This window comes from Canis aureus, chromosome 31 (assembly GCF_053574225.1).
Source record: "Canis aureus isolate CA01 chromosome 31, VMU_Caureus_v.1.0, whole genome shotgun sequence".
Lineage (NCBI taxonomy): Eukaryota > Metazoa > Chordata > Mammalia > Carnivora > Canidae > Canis > Canis aureus.
Window position 1 is genome coordinate 9,477,644 of NC_135641.1, and position 22,360 is coordinate 9,500,003.

The 22,360-nt window shown below is 43.3% G+C and overlaps 1 protein-coding gene across 13 annotated transcripts in view; it reads left to right on the top strand.

Annotated features, from left to right (window-relative positions):
- The window catches only part of SEMA5A (semaphorin 5A), a 474,025-nt gene that overhangs the window by 293,289 nt on the left and 158,376 nt on the right, over positions 1 to 22,360 (top strand). For all 13 annotated transcript variants that reach the window (XM_077879611.1, XM_077879602.1, XM_077879610.1 and 10 more), the window contains 3 exons: positions 1,630 to 1,692; positions 13,469 to 13,567; positions 15,552 to 15,765. In XM_077879611.1, the coding sequence (XP_077735737.1) occupies positions 1,630 to 1,692; positions 13,469 to 13,567; positions 15,552 to 15,765 (376 nt within the window). The remainder of the gene's footprint in view (positions 1 to 1,629; positions 1,693 to 13,468; positions 13,568 to 15,551; positions 15,766 to 22,360) is intronic.

The following is a 22,360-nucleotide window of genomic DNA, read 5'->3' on the forward strand; positions in this document are numbered from 1 at the left end:
TTGTTTGCATCAGATGTTGACTAGCTGTGATTTTATTGCTGCCATTAAACATTATGAACAGGAAGACATCACAGAAAATTAACAAATTCTCTTATCAAATGTTGACACTGATAAAAATCTCTAAGTCTACCCCCCGGGAAAGCAGTTATAATATTGTTTCTCTTTGAAAGACACGGAAGGAAGTGGTTCTCTTTAGAATACTTCACTTATGGACTCATGTTTGCCAAGGAAGATAAGTTATACAAGATACAGTGCTTTGTGTTTTAATCTCTATTATGTAACATTCTTTGGAGGACAGTCAATACTAGATTATGATGCACCATTACTTTGTAATTCTCTAAACCTAAGAGAATAATATCTTCCTAGAAGTAAGAGTGAAGCCATTTTTCTCCTTCATATTATTTGACAGTAGCTTATTTTTAATTTAGTTTAGTTTATTATTTAACACTAGTTCAAATTCACAAAAAAATTGCCCCCTACTTACTTTTTCTGATAATGGGGTGCCTAGTTGGTTAAGCATCCAACTTTTGATTTTGGCTCAAGTAATGATCTCAGGGTTGTGAGATTGAGCCTCACATCAGGCTCCACGCTGAGCTTGGAGCCTACTTATGATTGTCTCCCTGCCCACCCCCTTCCCCTGCTCAGGCTTTCTCTCTCTCAAAAAAAAATTTTTTTTTTGAAAAAAATCACTCATAATGATTTAACTGGTCCTCCAGAAATCCTAAATTCTGTGGAAATCTAGCTCTAATAATAAGCTAAAACATAAATCCACATTTCATGCAATAATACAAAAGATAACTCAGTTTCTTAAATTTGCTCAAAGAAGTAATTCACAATCTCAGCATATAGATCGTTAATATTTGCAGTCATCATCATTTCTTCCTATGAAGTAAGGGCTGTATACTATCTCAGCTAATCACAGATTCCATATGTGAGGCAGCTGCATATGTGAAACAGTACACATCAACTTGATCATTATGAGTTAGATTTGGAAAGTTTGGGAAAACATGCTCGAGAGTTGTGGCTCTATTTAGTCAGAGCTCCTAACAGTGTGAGAATTCTTGGTATTGGATGAAGTAGTAGATGTGCTCTTTGCAGGAGTTATTTCTCTGATTGACTGTTCATCATTTATATATGGATCTTGGGAGTAAGAATGTACAAAATCATCCTTGCTCCATTATCTTTGAATATTGATAAATGACATTCTATTAACAGAAAATACAAATGTCTAAATGAGTATTTATATCATTTTGTTCCATGGCTTTTCTTTCCAGCATGCTGGATAGATCCCATGGATCTATCCTGTGATTTCACTGAAGTGATACTTTCAGTAATTAGCACAGTAGCCACCAACTCCTTGCATGTACCTTTCTTACAGTGATCTCAATATCACACTGTGCTTAGTACAGATGCTTAGGGGACAAGTCCTTGAAAATGCTTTGATTTCAAAGCTAAATATAAGCCCCTATGAGTGAATTTCATAAATTTTGTGTAAATTCTGTTAGTATGAAAAGTTTGTTGCCATATTATGCCCACATTTCCTACTCTAAGTACCGATGCCTTATTTTTTTCCCCCTCTTATTCAATCAAAACCATATTAAGTCACTGTCATTTTGGTGTTTCCTACAGGCTGTGGAGTGGGAGTGTGACGAAGCCACCAAGAAGGCCTGTTACAGTAAGGGTAAATCCAAGGTAAGGAGCATGCAGGTATGTGTAGTCACTGCTGTTTGGCAGGACTATACGTTCCTGATGATGGTGCCTTGTAATTGAAAAAGATAAACAAAGTAGGATTTAAAATAAATGTACAGTAGGTTCTCAAGGTTTTAACATTAAATCAAGATTAACCTCAGTTTGCAAAAAAGATTCAAAATGCAAATCAGATCTGATTTGCACTATTAATCATTAGGCTAAGTTAGAGAGAGATTCAGTTGGTCATGATATCATTTGGAAATATAGGCCTGATTTTTAAAAATAACATTTTAATTTCCCCCAATCGTATCTTAGGGATGATTCTATAAAGTGACAATATGATAAATAGATAGATGTGTAGTGAAATGACGAGATACCTGCACCCCAATGTTCATAGCAGCGATGTCCACAATAGCCAAACTGTGGAAGGAGCCACGATGTCCTTTGACAGATGATGGATAAAGAAGATGTGGTCTATATATACAATGGGATATTACTCAGCCATCAGAAAGGATGCACACCTATCATTTATATCAACGTGGATGGAACTGGAGGGTATTATGCTGAATGAAATAAGTCACTCAAAGAAAAACAATTATCATATGGTTTCACTCATATGTGGAATATACAAAATAGTGAAAGGGACCATGAGGGAGGGAGGGAAACTGAATGGGAAAAATTAGAGAGGGAGACAAACCATGAGGGACTCTTAACTCTGGGAAACAAAGGGTCGCTGGAGGGAAAGTGGGTGGGGGGATGGGGTAACTGGGTGTCAGGCACTAAGGAGGGCACATGATGGGATGAGCACTGGGTGTTATACACAACTGATGAGTTCCTGAACACTACATCTGAAACTAATGAACTAAACAACTATATGTTGGCAAATTGAATTTCAATTTAAAAAATCGTATAATTATATCTAGAATGATGAGCTTTCTTTATAATCAATCTTAAAATATCTATAAAATAAACTCCCTCTCTCTTTCTTTCTCTCTCTCTCTCCTCTACCCCCTCCCTTCCTGTTTGAAAATCAGCATCCCCACGTTCCTAAAGAAAGAGTAGTTTATAGCTAAGGTTGGAAATGCATTTCTTGAGCAACTGTGAATAGGGTAGACCTGCTTCCACATGTATAGCTGGCTCCATAGAAGCAGAATTCCTCCATCCAGGAAATCTGGTTCTGAGAAAGTGATACTGGATCATCTTGAGGAATTCCTTTGCAGCTGGTACATAGGCTCATCAGGTCTTATCTTGAGAGGGATGGTCCTACTGTATTGGAGCACGGGCCTTTCCAATATGAATCACAACTTGGGTCACACAAGAAAGCAGATACCCAGAGAGTAGCAAGTAAGGCTCCCCATGTACATGTGATCCCAGAGCCAAGAGCTTGGGGGAAATCTAGCCTATGAAGCGAGTGATCCTCTGTTGTTTGTGAAAGACATTAAATGCTTTATTTCATCCAATTTAATTGCCCGTTTTTCTTTTAACTGAACAATTTTGAGAGTCAGACATGGAGGCATATGTCAGCACACTTAGTTATTGGGTTTTCCAAAACCGAGTAAAGAACCTGGGAAGAAGGAAAGGGGAAGAAATAAAATGCAGTCTTAGCCAGGGAAAACACGTGGAGACAAAGAAAGAAAAAAAAGGCAGAAATTGATGAAGGCAATTTACTGGGAGATCTTTAACCTCAGAAAATGCTTCTGAGATAAATCATCAGAGACACAAGAAGATGTAAAGATAACCCAGGTTACAAAACCCAGGAAAATTGTCTTTTAAAATGCCCCACAAAATAAATGATAAGTAACTAATGAATTATTACTGAGTTTGGAGAAATTATGTGTAAAACTCTGTCTGAAAAGGTGCTTTTTATATGGTTTGCTTTTCCTCCCTGGAATGCTTTCATGTCTTGCTACACCAGATGCATTGCCCCCTGCTCACCAGAGCACAGGGAGTTCCTCAGATAAGATGGCCTGACCGTGATGTGGAGAGGCAGGACTACGCAGGGTGCTGGGGGCAAAGACTGTTTCCTTCTACCAGCAGAAAGCATTGACCTTTGTTTCCATGGTTCCAATACCCTCATCATCCCCTTTGCCCGGCATCATAGGTGCCTTCCAGGGTCTGTGGCTATGCCTCCTCCTTCTTGTTTTTCCTCTCCTTCTTCTGTCTTTATCTTTTTCTTTTCTTTTCTTTTTTCTTTTCTTTTCTTTTCTTTTCTTTTCTTTTCTTTTCTTTTCTTTTCTTTTCTTTCTTTTCTTTTCTTTTTTTTCTTTTTTTTTTTTTTCTGGCTTTAGCTCTTCCTTGTCTTCTTCCTTCTGGGTCCGTGAGCATGCCAGTCAGCACACTTCAGTTTGGGGAAACCCAGCAACAAACTTGGTGGACACCTACCTCAGTGCCTATCTCTCAGCATGGGTGTAACCTGGACCTGTGGGGGGCCGTGCCTTCCTACCCTTACAAGGGGCCTCATCTCAGGCATTCCCCTGGTTTCATCTTGCCTGCACTACCCCTTTGCCTTCCCTAGTTACTGCCTGGGATTTGTATCTTTTTCTGCAGGATTTCCTGCTCCTGCTGCACCCCCACATTACACCAGTTACCAATAGCCATTTGTATTTTCGCTGTCATGCTGCATTTTCAATATGCAATCCATGGCCCTCTGCTGGGAGCTGGGCCTGATGGTTTCTTGTTGAACCCAGGACACAGCCTCTGTTGAAAGTGTAACCCCAGTGTTTTGATGTGTGACCAAGCACATGAGACCCGCACTTGGGTGGTGAACATTATTAATTCAGGGTTTCTCACCATGCCCCCTCTTTTTAAATAATTATTTATTTATTTATTTTAGAGAGAGAGAAAGAGAGCCGGGGTGGGAGAGGAAGAGAGAGAAACTCAGCAGTCTCAGTCCTGAGCACAGTGCCCAACACGAGGTTCAATCTCATGACCCCAAGATCACAACCTGAGCCAAAACCAAGAGTTGCTCACTCAACTGACTGCACCACCTAGGCGCTCCTCATCCTGCCCCTCTCAATGTCTAGGGGCAGATCATTTTTAGTTGTGGGGTCTGTCCTGCTTGTTGTGGATGTGTAGCAGTGTCCCCAGATACCCACTAGGTGCTAATAATCCCTCTCACCCTGTCATGACAACTAAAAACAACCAAAAATTTCTCCAGAGATTGCCAGATACTGACATGGTTAAGAATACCTACTGTATTTCTTCAAATGCTGAATGTGTTGGCAACTTTTACACGGTCCATTTCAAATGATTTTTGTGCTTCCTTTAGATCATATTTATTCATTTCATGGACTTTTTAAAAAATAACGATTTCCTTCCCCTCTTTGGACCATCAGTCTCCTGGGTCCCTTATGTATTTAAGGAAAACATCTGATTATTTATGTAGCCTTCTCCTGCTGATAGTCTCTGAGTCAATTTTTTTTTTTTTTTATGATAGTCACAGAGAGAGAGAGAGAGAGGCAGAGACACAGGCAGAGGGAGAAGCAGGCTCCATGCACCAGGAGCCCGACATGGGATTCGATCCCAGGTCTCCAGGATCACGCCCTGGGCCAAAGGCAGGCGCTAAACCGCTGCGCCACCCAGGGATCCCTGAGTCGATAATTTTATAAGAATTAGTGTGGTAGCCTATTCCTAGCAGATCTTTACTGCTTGGAGTGAAAAATTGCTTCTGCTAAATCAAAACTGACCCATGCTTTGCCTTAAGCTGTGACCATTGGTTGTTTGGTGCTTAGAAATTAGGCAAGTGAAAATCAGAAACAAATAGGAAAGAGCATCTTTCATTCCATTAGGTAACATACACTTGATTGACAGAAGGGGTCCGTCATTACACCCTCAGCTGGGTCCTCTGTGACACAGAAGGCAAATGAGCAAAACAAGTATTATTGCCTAAAGTCAGACCATCAAATTTCACATGTTCCTAGTTTTTTTTTTTAATTTTTAAAAATTTTTTTTTATTTACGATAGTCACAGAGAGAGAGAGAGAGAGAGAGAGGCAGAGAGGCAGAGACACAGGCAGAGGGAGAAGCAGGCTCCATGCACCAGGGAGCCCGACGTGGGATTCGATCCCGGGTCCCCAGGATCGCGCCCTGGGCCAAAGGCAGGCGCCAAACCGCTGCGCCACCCAGGGATCCCCTGTTCCTAGTTTTAATGGGTTAAAACCAATGGCAAATCTCAGTAGTTACAAGTTGATTCAAACTGCATTTGTAGATGGCATTTTTTTAAGAGGAATATGTTAACACAGATGAAGATGAATGGCAAGTGCCAGCCCTCTAAGGAGAGATCGCGTGTTATTCTAGGTTGCATTAAGTGTATTGATAGACCCATATACACTTTTGAACAACCTGTACTCAGTTGAAATGGAATTCGGTTTTGTCGCAGAACCGTGTGAGGTAGAAGTTCATGTGCATAAAATGATGTGATGGGTTACAGAGGCATCAGCCTAAGCAGCGCTGTTGGGATGGTCCATGGGTAGGGAGAGCAACAGGACATCTGGCTCTTCATCCTCTTTCACTAGTTCCTTTTTTTTTTACTTAGCTTCTCTGTTACCTTCTTAGAATAGCCCCTGACATAGTGGCTGTCTGTGAGAGGCCCGAGCCCAGCGCCAAGGACACAGAAGAGAGGGAAGCAAGGTCCTTCCTACGAAAAGGAGCAGTCAGGCCAGACACCACCTGCCCAAGGGCCAGTCCCTGAATTCACAATTCAGACAACCCAAATTTCTCTGACAGTTCAAGGGGCCAAATCCGAAAACATTTTCACAGAGTCAGCTTACCTAGAAGCAATCCTCTTATCCGCGGTGTTGCCTCTTGAAGTTTCCATTATCCATGGTCAACCGCAAATCCATGGTCCAGAGGCAGATGATCCTCTCTGTTTGATGTCATGTCAGAAGGTCAGTAGTACTGTAACACTACGTGACGCTGTCTGCATCATTCACCTCGCGTCCCCTCATCACGTAGGCATCTTATCTCACATCATCACTCACAGAAGGGTGAATACAGTACACAAGACGTCTGGAGGGAGGGAGAGACCACATTCACAAAACTTTCACTACAGTGCATTAATTGTTCTGTCATTATTTGCTGTTGTCATCTCTCCCTGTGCCTAATTTACAAAATCCACTTGATCATAGGTATGTCTGTCGAGGAAAAATCATAGTACATAGAGGACTTGGTACTGCCCGTGGTTTCAGACATCCCCCGGAGGTTTGTAAGGCATACTCGTGGATCAAGAGGGACAGCTCTAACATCTGTTTGGGGGAGCCTAATTCAGGCTTTCCGTATGAGCTGTGAGCTTAGAAATAAGAATTCAGCTTTTTCATATTTTTTGTTTGTGCAGTTGTATTATGACAACTGCACCAGAATTACAAAGTTTCCCTTCTCCCCAAAATCAAAAGAATAATGCAAAATGTGACATCTCAGAAATGAGAAAAATGCCAGCCACGTTGACTGATCTCATTTTTCCCTCCAGCCTGGGAACAGTGGCGTCGCTGCTCCGCATACTGCAGCGCATGCAGAGCGGGGGTGCCCGGCGCGGGCGCGGGGCGGGGGCGCTGCTTCCCGGGCCCACTTGCGCTGTGATGAGGACATTCCTCAGCCGGCTGCCGAGCAGGGCAGGGGGGAGATGACACTTTTCCTTTTGTTTCCCTGCTATTGCTCGGACCCACACGGGCACCATGTCACGTGTCGTCCATTAAAATGACAGTTCAGGGAACCAGGTCAAGAAAATGTCACCAGATCTTTGATTTGGGCCCATTTAGAAGACAAAGGAGGTACTCGGGCTGCCAATTCTTTGTGAGGTTTGAGTTCAATCGTATTTATAAAATTTTCAGCTCATTTGGAGAAAGCAGGTGACTTTACCCACAATGACTCAAACATTTCATGTATTAAAGGGGGGAGGAAACATCGTATTATGTATTTTAAAACTTTTTATTATAAAATGGGTCATATTTAATTCTTTTTGGAGCACCATTGCAGAAATGGGCTTAAGAATTATGTAAATGTGTTTTAAACAAATAGTATTTGAATCATAAACGGGCAATTCTCCTGTGCTCTAGCAAGAGTTGCATGTCTGGGGTCAGTGTATCCGCCACGCCCTTTGGGAAAGGCATTGCTGTCCCCAAGGCGGAGGGCCTGGTTGGCCTCAGGCACCTGTTGCAGCGTATGCTTCTCAGACTTTTCTTGCTCGTGACCTCATTTCAGTACTTTTAACACCAAGTTCCTAGAATTAGTTTGCTATGTAGTGGGAGAGTTTTGATGGACATCCAGGACTCTGTAGATTGTCCTTCCTGCTGTTCTGGGGTCCCACTAGCCATGTCATCCCCCTGTGCAAGGAGATTGGCCAACTCCAGATGGTGGGGAGAAGCCAACTAGACCCCATCCTGCCTGGGAACCTGGTGGCATGCGGGGGGAGGGAGGGATCTTGGACATTTTCTCCCAAAGTGCCATTATTTGGAATTCTTGAGTTAATGCATGCAGCACACTATCGACCTGAATTTATATAATTGCTGCAAAAATTGAGGACTTTTTAGGTTAGAAACACAACCTGTGTAGGTTCTGTGCAGGAAGTTTTAGTCTTGTTTTGTTTAATTGAGGTGTCCCCAGCAAGTTTTCCATGGAATTCAGTTGAAAATAGTCACATTGTGTAAATATATGCATAATAAATACACTTTAATTTATCCATACACTGTATTACGTAGCATACAATAGATATATTAACATATATTCACATACATCTGTGTGTATTTATGTCTACATATTTATAGATATAACATCTACATATTCACATATAAATATGACTATAATAGCATGTCTATATATTTATTTAAACTTAGGTAATCTGAAGGTGCCCGTGTGGGCTCAGTTGGTTGGCTGTCTGATTCTTGATTTTGGTTCAGGTCATGATCTGGGTGTTGTGGGAGCTCAGCATGGAGTCAGCTTGAGATTCTCTCTCTCCCTCTGCTTCTACTCTTCCCCTTGCTCATGCTTATATGCACTCTCTCTCAAAGCAAATAAATAAAATCTTTAAAAAGAAAAGAAAAAAAAACTTTTGAAACCTGTATGCACATGCCTACCTATGTAATACATGTGTCTCTTACACACATATAGGATTTACACATATATGTCTCATTTGTATATATGCCATATATATAAATATATAGACATCTGATTGGGTGATACAGTTCCTCAAGATTCACCTGGTAATTGTGACTTTCAGTAAGTATACAGTCAGCATAAGAAGCACGTGCAGTTACTATAAATTGCTCTTCGGTGCTCTGGATGCTCGGAAAGGTGATGCATCGCTTAGGGAGACATGCTGCTGTCACTGGGAGCGCTGTGATTAGCATAAACGCTGCCAGGCTCCCAGCCCACATCCCCTACTCCTAACAAAGATGGGCTGGCGTTGCTGAGACATTTACCCTGTTTACAGATCATCCGCCTACACAGTGACAATCTTTCTTCAAGCAGAACATACCTGTTTGGAAAGGGGGGAAATGATGAAATACTATAAGGGAAAAACCAGTTAACTCATTCAAAACAAAGGTCCTTAAGACATGTGTTTTCTGTCCTGGGGTCAAGGCCATATGTCCGTGAGACCACGTGGACCTTGGCCTGCCTCTGTCTCAAAGCGGTTTAGTGAGTCAGCAACTATGCACCCCAGCTATCAATTTAAATAAGAATTGGTTTGAAGCCAAGGACAGGTTGACCCGCCTGTGGGATCACAGGCGCACATGGGTCGTTTCAGTGTTCAAGTGGGATTATCAAAATGTAGATAGATGACTCTCATTATCAACAACAGAAGCCGTGTGGTGGGGGCTGCTCGCGGCCTTGGAAATGAGCACTATGACTTCTTGGAAAACCAGAATTCATTAAATTCCTTTAAACCATTTTCAAGATACAGAAATGGGATAAAAGAGAAAAAATTCTTAGATGAGAAAGGGAAATTCAAAGATATTTAGGTAAGTTGAATTTTAAGACAAACCTATGATTGAATTTCCTAAAGGGACTTCTCTGTCATGCCTGTACTTCTAGGACTTTAGATAACCTGTAAAACAGCCACATTTGTAGCCATGACCAACAACGCGATCCACCAGGAGATTTTCCGCAGGAGAATTTGGGTCTTAGATTTTCAGCAGGAGACTGATTATTACAGAGCTGGGGCTTCATTCCTTTCATTCCTAATTTTGACTCTCTGATTTCCTAAATTTATCTGTTGGTTGAAATCTAAGTACCTCCACTTTCTATGTGGTCTGCATCTGTTTTGTCTGAACTTACCCCAATTGTTCTTTAAAAACATGATTTTAGATGCACTTATTTGTTTAGGATTCACATCCTGCCTGCTTCTAGAATCAGTGGAAGCAGTCTGTGAATTAAACATGAGGGGACTTTTAAGGGAGTGAGAACAGGGAAAGCTCTGAGATGAGTTGAGCCAGACTCTGGGCAGATGACTTCAGCTCTTGACAGTTAAGAAGCTCTTGACACAGAAGTGCACCTGCCTCCAAAGTTCCTCTTACAGAACACGAGGAGCCAGCATACCGTCCTAGCCTCCTTAGTGATAATGCTGACCTCTTCTTCTCCTCCTCCCCTCCTCTCCTCCTCCTCCAGTGCACCCTGGTTGGCATACTGGACTCATCTAGAACATTACACTGGTCAGGTCCCGTATATCTCAAGCAACTCGGGACCACAGGGCTGGGTCTGTCCTGTATCCTTGAGGGAAGGACTGCACAGAGCTCCCTGTCTGATCATCCTGGTCCCTGGCCTGTTCCTCCATACCCCCGCTCTGCAGACTCACTGAGCTGGGAGGTGATCCATGGTGCATGGGCACGTGACCCTTCTCAGACAGTAGAGCCGCCAAGGTGTTCTCACATGGTCCTGGTTACTCAACCAGGCTTGTTAACACTTCTCTGTTCCAATTGAAATAATATTGTGCCCACCCTTATTTACTTTTTTCCAAGATTAAAAAAAAAAAATTACAAGTTGGATTTGTCCTGCCTCCCTGGAACACTTCTGCATCCTGGTGATCACCCTCCCTAACCATCCTTCCAGTTCTTTGTCATGTTTGTGATGGGCCTTCATGGGTGTTAATGACCTCTGGTCCTATTTTCACTTTTGTCTTTCTTTTGGGAGATAAACATTGTGTTGTCCTGTGCTCTGTCCTTCCCAGAACTGATAAGAGGCACTTGCTTTCTCTCCCCCAGGTCTATAAACAGCATCTTTCACTTGGGATCTTGGAATAACTTACCCCTGACTGTGTTCATGGATATGTGTTAGTCTCTTGATTTAAAATGACAACAAAAGGGGCACCTTGGGGGGGTGGGGCAGGGCTCAGTCAGTGAAGTGTCCGCCTTCAGCTCAGGTCATGATCTTGGGGTCCTGGGATTGAGCCCTGCATCGGGCTCCCTGCTCAGTGGGGAGTCTGGTTCTCCCTCTCCCTCGTCTCTCCCCCTGCTTGGACTCGCTCTCTCTCACTCTCTCTTTCGAATAAAGCAATAAATAAAATCTTTACAAGCAAAAGGAAAAAAGTAAAATGACACCTTAAAGGTTCTTGTACATCTTCACTCCTCCTGGAAAGAGTTCTAAAAGCACAACAGAAAACAAGCCAAATCCCTACCTCTCTCCACTGTTGGGAACTTCCTGTCTCCTAGGCATGGCAGTGTCATTTCTGTGTCTGTTTTATGTGCTGAGGCACCAAGCCCTCTCTGCCCTGTGTGCTCCAAGGTGCCTTTTTGGAGTCTCCCTCCGACCTTGCTTAGGCTTCGGGTTTCCATCCTCGCCTTTATCCTGTCTTTGCAGACCCCGGTGCCCCCGTGCTCCCTGACTTGGCTGGGCCGCCGCGCCCCTCCTCCGTAACCTCCCTGTGCTCCCTCAGCCTGGGAAGGGATGACCGTGTGGCTCTTTGAAGCCATATTTTGTTCTTTCTCTTTTGAACTCTCTGCCCTTTCTCCAGTCACGAAAACAAAATAGAGCAGAACAAAACAAGCCTCCTCTCCATTTCTCAGCTACCCAACGCACCGCCCACTGTTTACATTCATTTGTTAATTCTTCTGATATCAAACTTAGAGCTTTCATTCCTTTTTGTTATTGTTATTTTTCTCAACGTGTGTTCAGATTAGTCGCCAGTGATCATTTCTTACTATTCTTGCTAAGTTATGGTATTGGGAGAAGTATCTACCCTTGACATTTTACTTCATATTTAGAAAGCAGATCCCCAGACTTAGCTCTTTTCATCATCCTTAGGGCCAGGGCACCAGCAGGCTGAGTTATGGCAAATCAACACCGCCTGGAGGTGGGGGTTCCGCTCAGATTGAAGAGAGCGTTGCCAAGCCATCCGATCCAGAGCTTCTTACGCAGGGCAGTGTGCGATTCAAATCCTCATGGATCACACGACATCTGCTCTGGCCCCTTGCTTGGTTCCTTACCGCATCCTGGTGGCTCACTGCACTCTGGTCGTGCCCTTCCACACCTCCCACCCAGTCCGGGCACTAAGGGACAAGGGCCCCAGTTGGGGAAGTGGTTTCCTTGCCCGTCTCCCGAACTGTAATCTCCCTGTCACAAGATTAGCTTCTACATGGAGTGCTCCTTCAACACTGGATCGGGTCAGACTTCATGCAGTGAAAACAGAAAATGAGTCCTTTTGCTTTCGGAGTAAAATTCAAATTCACTAGGCACAGCTGGCCCTTTCTGACTCCATGGTGTATGTGTTACCTCTTCCATACCCAAGGAAAGCACCATATTTTCGTGAGGCACGGTGCCTCGGCACGGTCCATCCCACCCCCCACCCCGAATGTCTTTCCACTTTAGGCCACTAAAATCCTATGTGTGTCAGGTGGCATTTCCTCCAGGAAGCCTCATTAAATTCTGTCCTTCCTTTAAAACTTACATTAGATGTCACCTCCTCTGGGAAGGCTTCCTGCATCTCTCCCCTTCCCCTTCCCCTTCCCTCTGGAGGTAGCGACATTCTGTTCTCTGCACAACTCTGTAATAGTTGTTATGGCCCTGTGTTTTCATTTCCTGCTAAGTGCCTGGATTGTGACCTCGAGCACAATGTCTGCCAAAGAATATCTAATCAGTAAATGCTGGCTGAGGCCCATGCGCTACGATGACAGTACCCCATATTTTCTATGCATACTTTGCAAGCACAAAACATTCAACTCTGGGTCATCACTCAGCAAGGGGTTTTATCCCACATGTTCTGGACATCCTTTCCTTATTAGTTACATTTTTACTTCTCCATCAAGACTCAGAAATGTTCATAGATTCTTACTGTGTATGGAACAGCAGTTGAAAACTTTCTGAAAACTTGTTCCAATTTGTTTACAGAGCTTCACATGTGACCCTTGCCTTTGCAGAAGCATTCGTAACATTTTTTTTCAAAGTTCCAGAGAAGATTTCTAAGACATCTTTTCATGAGTGGCATCCAACAGTTTCCTTTTATTTATTCTCCTAACACATATCAAAGGAGATTTCCAGTTTGCACTGTTAACAGGTACAATTCAAAATGAAACCACATTCATCAAAAAAAGATACATGCTTTGAGATTTTAAGTGAATGTATATATTTATCTTCATTAATATCTTCTATTGGACAGGTGTACAGATGGAGAAGATCAGATTATTTAATAGTTGTATTGTTTCTTGGGGGGGGTCAATATCTAAGAGGTTTTTTTTTTTTTTTTCCTTTAGTGGTCAATTACCATATAATTTATTAACCAGTCAAAATATATTCAGTTTCACCATTTCTTTTGAGCTCAGGCCTTGTTAACATGTTTCATGTGGACTTTTTTTCAGGAGGAATGTCAGAACTACATCCGGGTGCTTTTGGTGAGTGGTGACTGGTTATTTACCTGTGGGACCAATGCTTTCACACCTGTCTGCACCAACCGCACGGTAGGTCTTCATCTTGAGCCCTGGCACAATCTAATACCAGGAGAATCCAAACACTCTGTTAAATCTATAGTTTTACATGTATTTCTGTTCTCTAAGGACTTGTTTTTTAAACCAAAGAAAAAGTCTTTTTTCAAATTGAATAAATATTTGATGTATTGATTTATTACTAATCATACTGCCTATGATATAAAGAGCTGGAAGTAGCTATAGCTTGTTTAATTAAATCCAAATATGTTTCTCGACTGTTTCTACCAGCTTTTCCCCACCAATGATCCCAAACACTAATCCTCAACATACTCTTCATTTGTTCTGGTTTATTATAGAGATACTGACAAGTATTAAAATGGCCTTAAAATCATAATCCAGGGGCACCTGGGTGGCTCAGTCAAGTTAAGCATCTGCCTTCAGCCCAGGTCGTGATCCCAGGGTCCTGAGTTTGAACCCCATGTCGGGCTCCCTGCTCAACGGGAAGCCTGCTTTACTCTCTGCTCCTTACCCCACTTGTGCTCTCTCTCTCTCGCTCTCGCTCTTTCTCTCTCTTTCCAATAAATGCAAAAAATCTGTAAAAAAATTATAATCAAAATGAAGAAAATATAATTTATAAATTGGGTAAGAACAATGTCAAAAAATTGAAGCTAGCCAGCAAATGAAGCCCTGGCCAAAGTAAAGTTCCATCCTGACCTCTTTTTTGTTTGTTTGTTTTTTAACCCGTCCTTATTGGCAGAGGGCTTTCCAGCGCCTGCCTCTCACACCTGTAGATCTGCAGGGTTGCCACAGCACACATGCAGTCTTCCTAATTTGAGATATTAGTGGGATGTTCTGCAGGGAGGATAATAAAGAAATATTTTATGTTGATTTCTTGGTTGCAAAACTCTCAGAGCCTGAATTTATCATCTGCAATATTTTCAAAATAACATTCGGTTATTGGAAGTATAAGGGAGATGAGGAGGAGGGTAAGTGTTACAGAGAGAGGCCTTTGTCTCATGCCCTGTTCTCAACACTTTGCACCTACTCAGGTGGTGGTTATCTATACCAAGTGGTGCTGAGCTTTTTGGTCCCTGTGTGTTAAAACAAGAGTTTAAGGTGCAAGGATTTTAGTAACTTCCCCAGAGCTAACCCTCTGACAGCAGAGCAAACAGAGTGTCTAGATCCCCTGTCTAGTCCTTCTCCTCTATTACGACCTAGGTCAGGATGAAGAAACTGGTGGAACTTTTCTCATTCAGTGATTGGTTGGGAATCTAGCCACCAGATGCCTGGGTTCATACCAGATGCCTGACTTGTCTGTCTAAAAACTGATGATATAAAGTCTTGGAAATTTGGGTTGCACAGTACAAAATAGCATGTATCCTTATCTGTGAGCACAGTTTTGGGCTATTTGTAACATCTTAATTCCCTTGTAGTGATAAAATTGTACATAGTCTTTACTGTGGTTTGCATTTCAGTAAATATTGAAGTTTTCTTTATTAAAGTGGAGGGATCTGCAGTGCCCATACATCATAAATAGGCCCCATGTACAATCGGGACGCCTGGGTAGCTCAGTGGTTGAGCGACTGCCTTCGGCTCAGGACATGGTCCTGGAGACCCAGGGTTGAATCCTGCATCGGGCTCCCTGCATGGAGCCTGCTTCTCCCTCTGCCTGTGTCTCTGCCTCTCTCTCTCTGTGTCTCTCATGAATAAATAAATAAAATCTTAAAAAAAAAAAAGGACCCATGTACAATAATCTTACTTCGCATTTTGTGAGAGTTTAATGGTTTGAGGTCCAGCAAGCGTGAAGGGACGATGAGGGAGGTGGGTTCTCTGTCCATGTCCACCAAAGAGTGTTTTCATCAAAGTCAGAGTGCACACATCGGTCTTGTCTTATCCTGAGCCCCAGAAAGTTTATCACTTATGTATCCTTTGCAGTTTGGGCAGATGTAATCCGTTAATGCTCTTAAAGGGCTTTCAAGGGGATAATCGGTTTCCTCTCTCTGGTCCTCACCCACAGTTGAGTAACCTGACCGAGATCCATGATCAGATCAGTGGCATGGCCCGCTGTCCCTACAGTCCCCAGCACAATTCCACGGCTCTTCTCACAGCCGGCGGGGAACTCTATGCTGCCACAGCCATGGATTTTCCGGGACGGGATCCTGCCATTTACCGGAGTCTGGGCATCTTACCTCCTCTCCGCACGGCCCAGTACAACTCCAAGTGGCTCAATGGTAAGTCTTATGGTCACTGCCCATGGTCCACCCTGTTTGTCTGTCATGCCTGGTTGCTTGGTAACCAGCAAACTGTCACAACTCAATTTCTTTGTTTTCTAAAGAAATCAAAATGTCACTTGTTTTGTACATCTGTGTGGAAGGCATTGTATGGGGCTCTTTAGGAGTAGAAGGGATCAGATACTGTCAACACTGTGAACCACAGGTAACAGGGCTAACGTTGATAGGACCATTCGTCGAACTTACGATGTCTCAAACAATGCTATTGTTTGACGTTCAGGAAATTTGATATTGCTTCAAGGATATCTGTAGATTCATGTATGTTCTTTCTTAACTTCTCATTGTATATCTAAAAACAGGAAATTCCTGGAATTTCATGAATTTTTCAGACACTGGGTAAAAGGTAGCTCCAAAGAGCTTGATCGATTTAAAAAAAGTATCAAGTCACATAATTAGAACACCGGGGGAGGCATCTTCAGAGTTACTTGGTTCAATGGCACCAGAGTCCATAAGCTCTGTCCCTGGTCTCTCTGCCACCTACACTGTTGTGCCATCCACAGTCCTCAAGCTCTCTGCTGGGGATGCAGGATCAGTGATGTAGTTCCTGGCCCTGCATCCAGGTGTGACAATATCCAGAAGAAGAAAAGGATATTCCTCGTATTTTGGGGGGTTTGTGGTGTTTTTTTGTTTGTTTGTTTTGTTTTATTTTATTTTTAAAGAGACCAGAAACCCCCAGAAGACTTCTTTTCAATCTTGGACTAGAAATTGGTCATGTGCTCACTAAGCAGACCTGAGTGTGGAGTTCCAGCAGAAACTGAGCTTTCTGTATACGTAGGTGTTCATGTGTGAATGTGCCTGTACACACAGTGTTTTAACACACACCACAGGACATCCCTTTATTCAATAGTCTGCATGAAGATGAAATCTTGAAATTGCCCTTATAATATTATTTTGAACTTTCAAATTCTACAAAGGTTTACTGGCCTTTTGTCAAGTACAAGCTAACTATATAGACCAGAATTTCTCAACCTCAGCACTGAGAAAAAGATAATACGTTGATATGTGTGTGGTGTGGGGCTGTGCTGGTTATCATAGGATGGATAGCAGTATCTCTAGCCTCTACTCGCTAGATGCAATAGCACCCCTCTACTAGTTGTGATAGTAAAACAGTTTCCAGAAGTTTCTAAGTGTCTCCTGGGGGAGAAAAATGCCTCTGGCTGAGAACCACTGGCTTTGGCTCATTATTTATGCATATTTATTTGTATGTGTATATAAACATGACACAAACATTTTTCCAGATAATATGGTTCAACTAGCCACCAGGTTGCCTTTAAAAGACTCCATCTAGAAAAGAGAATCTCCTCATCAACTTTCTCCAGTAATTTAAATGATTCTGTAGCTTCCAAAGGGCACCATGAATTGTTTTCCTAAACTGCAGCTGTAACTAGATTTTCTTCATTAACATTATTTCCGCTGAACGGTTTTAGACCCCTTTGGGCCCTGGAGCATTCTTTTGTTTACTTAAAGTTCTTCTTTCTGTTCATTTGTTGATTTTTACTGACCAAGCAAAGTTTCTAGTTAAAAATCAGAATCACCTGCCCCCCAACCAAAGGCAGTGTAATTAGAGTTTGTCCAAAGCAAAGTAAAAAGTCATTAGGAATACCATCTCTCTCTCTTTCTCTCTCTCTCTCTTTCTCTCTCTCTCTCTCTTTTTTCCCAAAAGTGACCCATTGAAGAATATCCTGGAAAAATAATTCAGGTCATAGCATGAGTTGTAAACGTGGACTGTTTCTTTGCATGTGACTCCAATACCCACTGGCTGATCAGATGGTCTGATTCCATTAACCTCTGGGTGGAACCCTTTCTGTCTGAGAGCCAAGTGATATGAGAAGGGCGATGGGAGAGCTAACTGTGCTTGTTAGCACAGTCACCGTAGGCGTGCTGTCAGTATTTGTCGAACATAATGAGTAATGTTTTAGGTTCCTAAAGTGCGCTGCTGTTTATATATGATAGAATCCAACCACTGAAAAATTGAAGATAAGTCCAAGGTAAACATGGTAAAGCCACCCTCGACTCACCTTGTCATCCTAATTCCCATGGCACCAGATGGTGCTGCTGCCCTCCCCTGCCCACCAAGGAAGGCCCTCACTCCCAGGGCAGAGAGCAGAGATTTGAGTGTTGAGTGTTTCTTCCGTCTCCTGGTCCTGTTGGAGCACTGCATTCTTCTACTGAGCCCCAAGATACTGTCTCTACTCCTGGTTGGCCCTGGTTTTCTGCTCTGATTGACCATCCAGGACAGATTCTGGTCTCTGACTCCACTTAGTTCTGCTTCTGTCCCCTACCTGAACCTGGAAGCAGGGGCCTCTATTCTTACTGACCTCGCTGGAATCTGTCCTTTGCATCCCACCTGCTGTGTAACCAGACGCCCTGGTCTCAGTTCCCTGCTATGTTCTGGAGAAATTTTCTTTCTTTACTTGAGATTGTTTGCGTATCTGTTATTCCTCCCCCCGCCCTTTTTTTTCCCATAGCCTCAGATTTCTTCCTCTCTAGTGATGACTGCCATCTTTTTATAAAACTGTGCAGATGTCTTTCCCCTTAAAGGATACAAAAACAAATAAAGAAACCCAAACAAGCTGAAAACAAAGTTAGTTCTGCAGTATCCAAAAAGGGTCCCATTTCCTGTTGTGATTTTAGCGACCCATTCAATGAGGCTCTTATATTCTTCTCCAGAGTTCTCAGCTGATTGAGAATCAAGGCACGCAGGAAACAAATGCAGAGCAGAGGTTTGGATTTACTGTTGATAGAGCTGAGTGGGTGCTCTGGAAAACCCGGAGCTGGTGTGGTCAGCTACGAATATGCAGATGATGGCCTGCTGAATGAGGAGGCCCAAGCCCGCCTCATGACAGTCATCGGGAGCTCCCTCCGCATTGGAGAGCCCATTCTAGGAAAGCCCAAGCCTGCTGATGGGAAATGTGGTTTCATGACACTCACTCATAGACGTGAGCAAACAGGGTTCATTACTTACACATCTCAGGCTGTCGCTCAGCTAACAGCTGCTTGCATATGAATCAGGACTCATTTCTTTGTTTTGGCCATTTTTTGGTTTTGCCAACAGTTTTGTTTGACAGAAGAGAATTGTCTTAGCAGGAGAGAGGTCTAGAATATAGGACCTTTTAACTATGGCATGCACAATTTTTGTGTCCAGATGTGGTACTTGTGATTAAGTTGCACCCAGGACAATTTGCCTTTACACAGAGGTGGCCCTTTTCATAATTCAGTTAGTTGCCTAATACAGGAAAAACACAGTGGTCTTTGAAGATTGTAGGAGAGGATGCTTCTTGTCTCTTTCAGCACTGGTCACCCCAGATATTCCTCGGCTTGTGGCAGTATCATGCGGTCTTTGCTTCTGTGTTCACGTGGCCTTCTCCTTGTGCGTCTCTGTCCTCACTTGGCCATTTTCATGTAAGAGCACTGGTTATACTGGATTAGGAGCCCACCATCCGCTGGCATGAACTCCTCTTAATTCAATCTACCATGACCCCATTTCAAATAAGAGTTCATTTAGTGCTGGGGGTTAGGACTTCAGCATATCTTTTGGGGGGAGTGGTGGATATAATTCAACCTGTAATGGTGCACTGATCAGGGAATGCTCAGATGTTGCCATCTTACACTGCAGTGTCTTATTTCTGATGACAACTCTACTTCTCTCTCTGTGCTACATATGAGTCAATCCTCTGTCCCACTCCTCAGCCTCCTTATCTCTGCTCTAGTATCTCATGCTTAGCAGGTTGTGCTGTCTCCTCTTTGCCGAAGGCACGGCTGGTTTTCCCCCATTTCTTCCTTGCATTCTCCAGACCACTGGTGTGGACAGTCTGTTCACTTAAACTGTGGCCCTGTCTGCTGTATATCCCTTGTCCTCCCCGTGATCTGTGCGGGGAGGGGTGCCCGTCTCCTAGGCAGCATGCAGAAGTGCATTTCATCTCGCTCATTCTGTGTTGGGGATCTTCCCTCAAAGGTCTCTAGTGAAGGCTTGACAGAAATAAGCACACGGACACCCCAGTCTGAGAAGAGCATATAGACACAGAGTGCCTGGACTTCAGGACATGTGGACAGAGCACAGCAAGCCAGGGCCCTTTGGTCACCCCATCATCCCAGGAACCTCAGTGCTTTGGGGGTAATCTTCAGGAAAATGGTGGCATTGGCCTGCCCAGGCTCACATCTGGCCAGGACACAGGGAACCCTGAGTGAGCACCTGCCAAGCCTCTCATGCCCCCAGGGACCCAGCATAAACACCTGCTCTAGTTCCAATAACCTACTTTGAGCAAGCTAAGTACCCTGGATCTAACAGCAGAGTTCCAGGCACAGTTTCTTATTACCACCACCTCTATGGTCTTATGGCAGTTAGGTGGGTACCCCAACAGCATCGCTGTCTGTGTGCACCAAGACCCGGGTGCTGGCACGTGCCAGCAGCTGTCAGCAAGGGCTGACTGTGGACACCTTCATCGGGGTTGCTCTTTTCTCTTTCCTGGTCCATGTGGTCTGGCTCCGCCTGTTCTTTCTGCCCTAACTCCTGCAACTTTGCTCGTGTGCACCTTTGGTGACCTTGCAGGGGAAGTGTGCAGGGGCATGCCTTCCTTACCACGTTTCTTTGTACACGCTATTTATGCTGTCCTCACTTCCCTTGATTTTTTGCCTCCTCCCAAATGCTGCTCTCCACCCCCCATCCCCCACCCCCCTCAGCTACAATTAGAGTTTCGGTTTCCTAGATCTCCTATCCCTTCTTTGCATTACGCAGGACTGTGCTTGTCTCACGATCCTGGAGCTCTTGGCCGTTCTTCTGCTTAAAATCTAGAGTCCCCATTCCACCTGCAGAGAAAGCTGAAGGCCTACCCACTGCCGCCTGTTACCTCTGTGTTTTCCCTTGCTCCTTCTGCTTTGGCCTCTTAAATGTTGCCCAGTGCTTCTGGCTCTTCACTGGCTCTTAGGGATCAGCAAAGGGCCAGAGAGTAAAAGCAGCGTAAGCTTTGCAATGCATGTTGTCCTTCCCTTCTTGCAACACATGTTCTCGGTCCTTCCCTCATAGTGGCCATCACCAGCGCCCACCTGATCGCGGAGGCTGTGTGCTCGTGGGTAGGGTTGGCTGGCAGGCCATAGTTTGCCGGTCCCTGTTCTATCTGAAAAGCTCCTTCCCGCCAAAAGCCACTTGGCCAACTGGTTTAGTTCCTTCCAGTCTTTGCTCAGATGGGGCTTCTCAATGGGACCCTGCCTTATGTGAAGTGACACCCTGTCCCATCTGAGACTACTTTGTCCCTCTTACCACGCTCAGCTTTGATCCTTAACTCCTATGCCCTTTGAATGCTGGCCTCCTTCCTCCCTGCCCCCCAGAATGGAGGCTCCCCAGTGGCTGGGCTAATGTATTTTGTTCAGTGATGTGTCCTGCATGCTTTCAACAGTGTTGGGTACATCATAAGCACCCAAAAATATTTTTTGACTAAATGAGTTACTACTTATTAGTTTGCTTCTTTGCTTCTTTCCTTGAGAGAAGGGATTATATGCGAGCCATCTTTGTGTGCTTAATATTTCACTAAGTTAAAAAAAAAAATTTCACTAAGTTCCTGAAACACAGTTGATGTTCCATCAATATTTTTTGAATGAGTAGGAGATAAGTGCGTTTCATAAATAGTAGAAATATGAATGGTGTTGTTAAACAAAGGGAGCGTGTCATGGGAATTGTAACCTAGAATTAAAAAAAAATAGATTTATTACATTTGAAACTGATTCACATCAAAACATCTGAGAAAACTTCCTTTGTCCTCTCATTTGGGCACTCCTCAACCGTTAGTTAGTTATCAAAGGCAGTGCAATTGATTGGATAATGTTCTGGTGGAATTTGAAACACTGAGTCATGTGTTTGGTAGTGAATGTAAGTTTCAATATCAAATTTATGCCCTGTGCTGAAATTACTCTGAAAAGAAACTTATGTGTTTAGAGAAATACCTTAAAACCACTTTAATGCATTAAAATACTAATCATTACTCTTATTAAATGATTACTGTAAGGCAGGATAATAAATGTTTAATAGTCAATGCTTAAAATAGAGAAGCTGTAAAATTTGCTTTCAGAAACTTGCCAAGAAATTGTCGATCAAATTGGGGAAACAATAAACCCACGACAAAGGGGGAAATGACATTTCCAAAATAATATTGTGCAAATTGAGATTATGGGTTCTTAGGGAACTACATGTTCCCTACAGAGAAAAAAAAAATCTCACTAGGAACTTGGAAAAACTAATTCATAAATGAGCCTTAATAAGTCAGCATGGATGTCTGCGTGGACATAATCTCGTTGACACTCGATGACCTGCTTGTTTTCCTTCTCTGGGGGGAAGTGTTTGCTTGTCCAATGAAGTTGTCCCGATGAAGTCCGCAGCTCCTTCTGTTTCTGCAGATTCCCACCATGACCTCATATGGAAGCAGAAAAACCTGATAGCACAGGGGTTTTCATCTTATCCACACAAGATTGTTTCATATCAGCTATTATGTTTCAGGCCAAGAGACTTCCTCTTGTAACAACCTCAACTTCTCCTGGTTGGAAA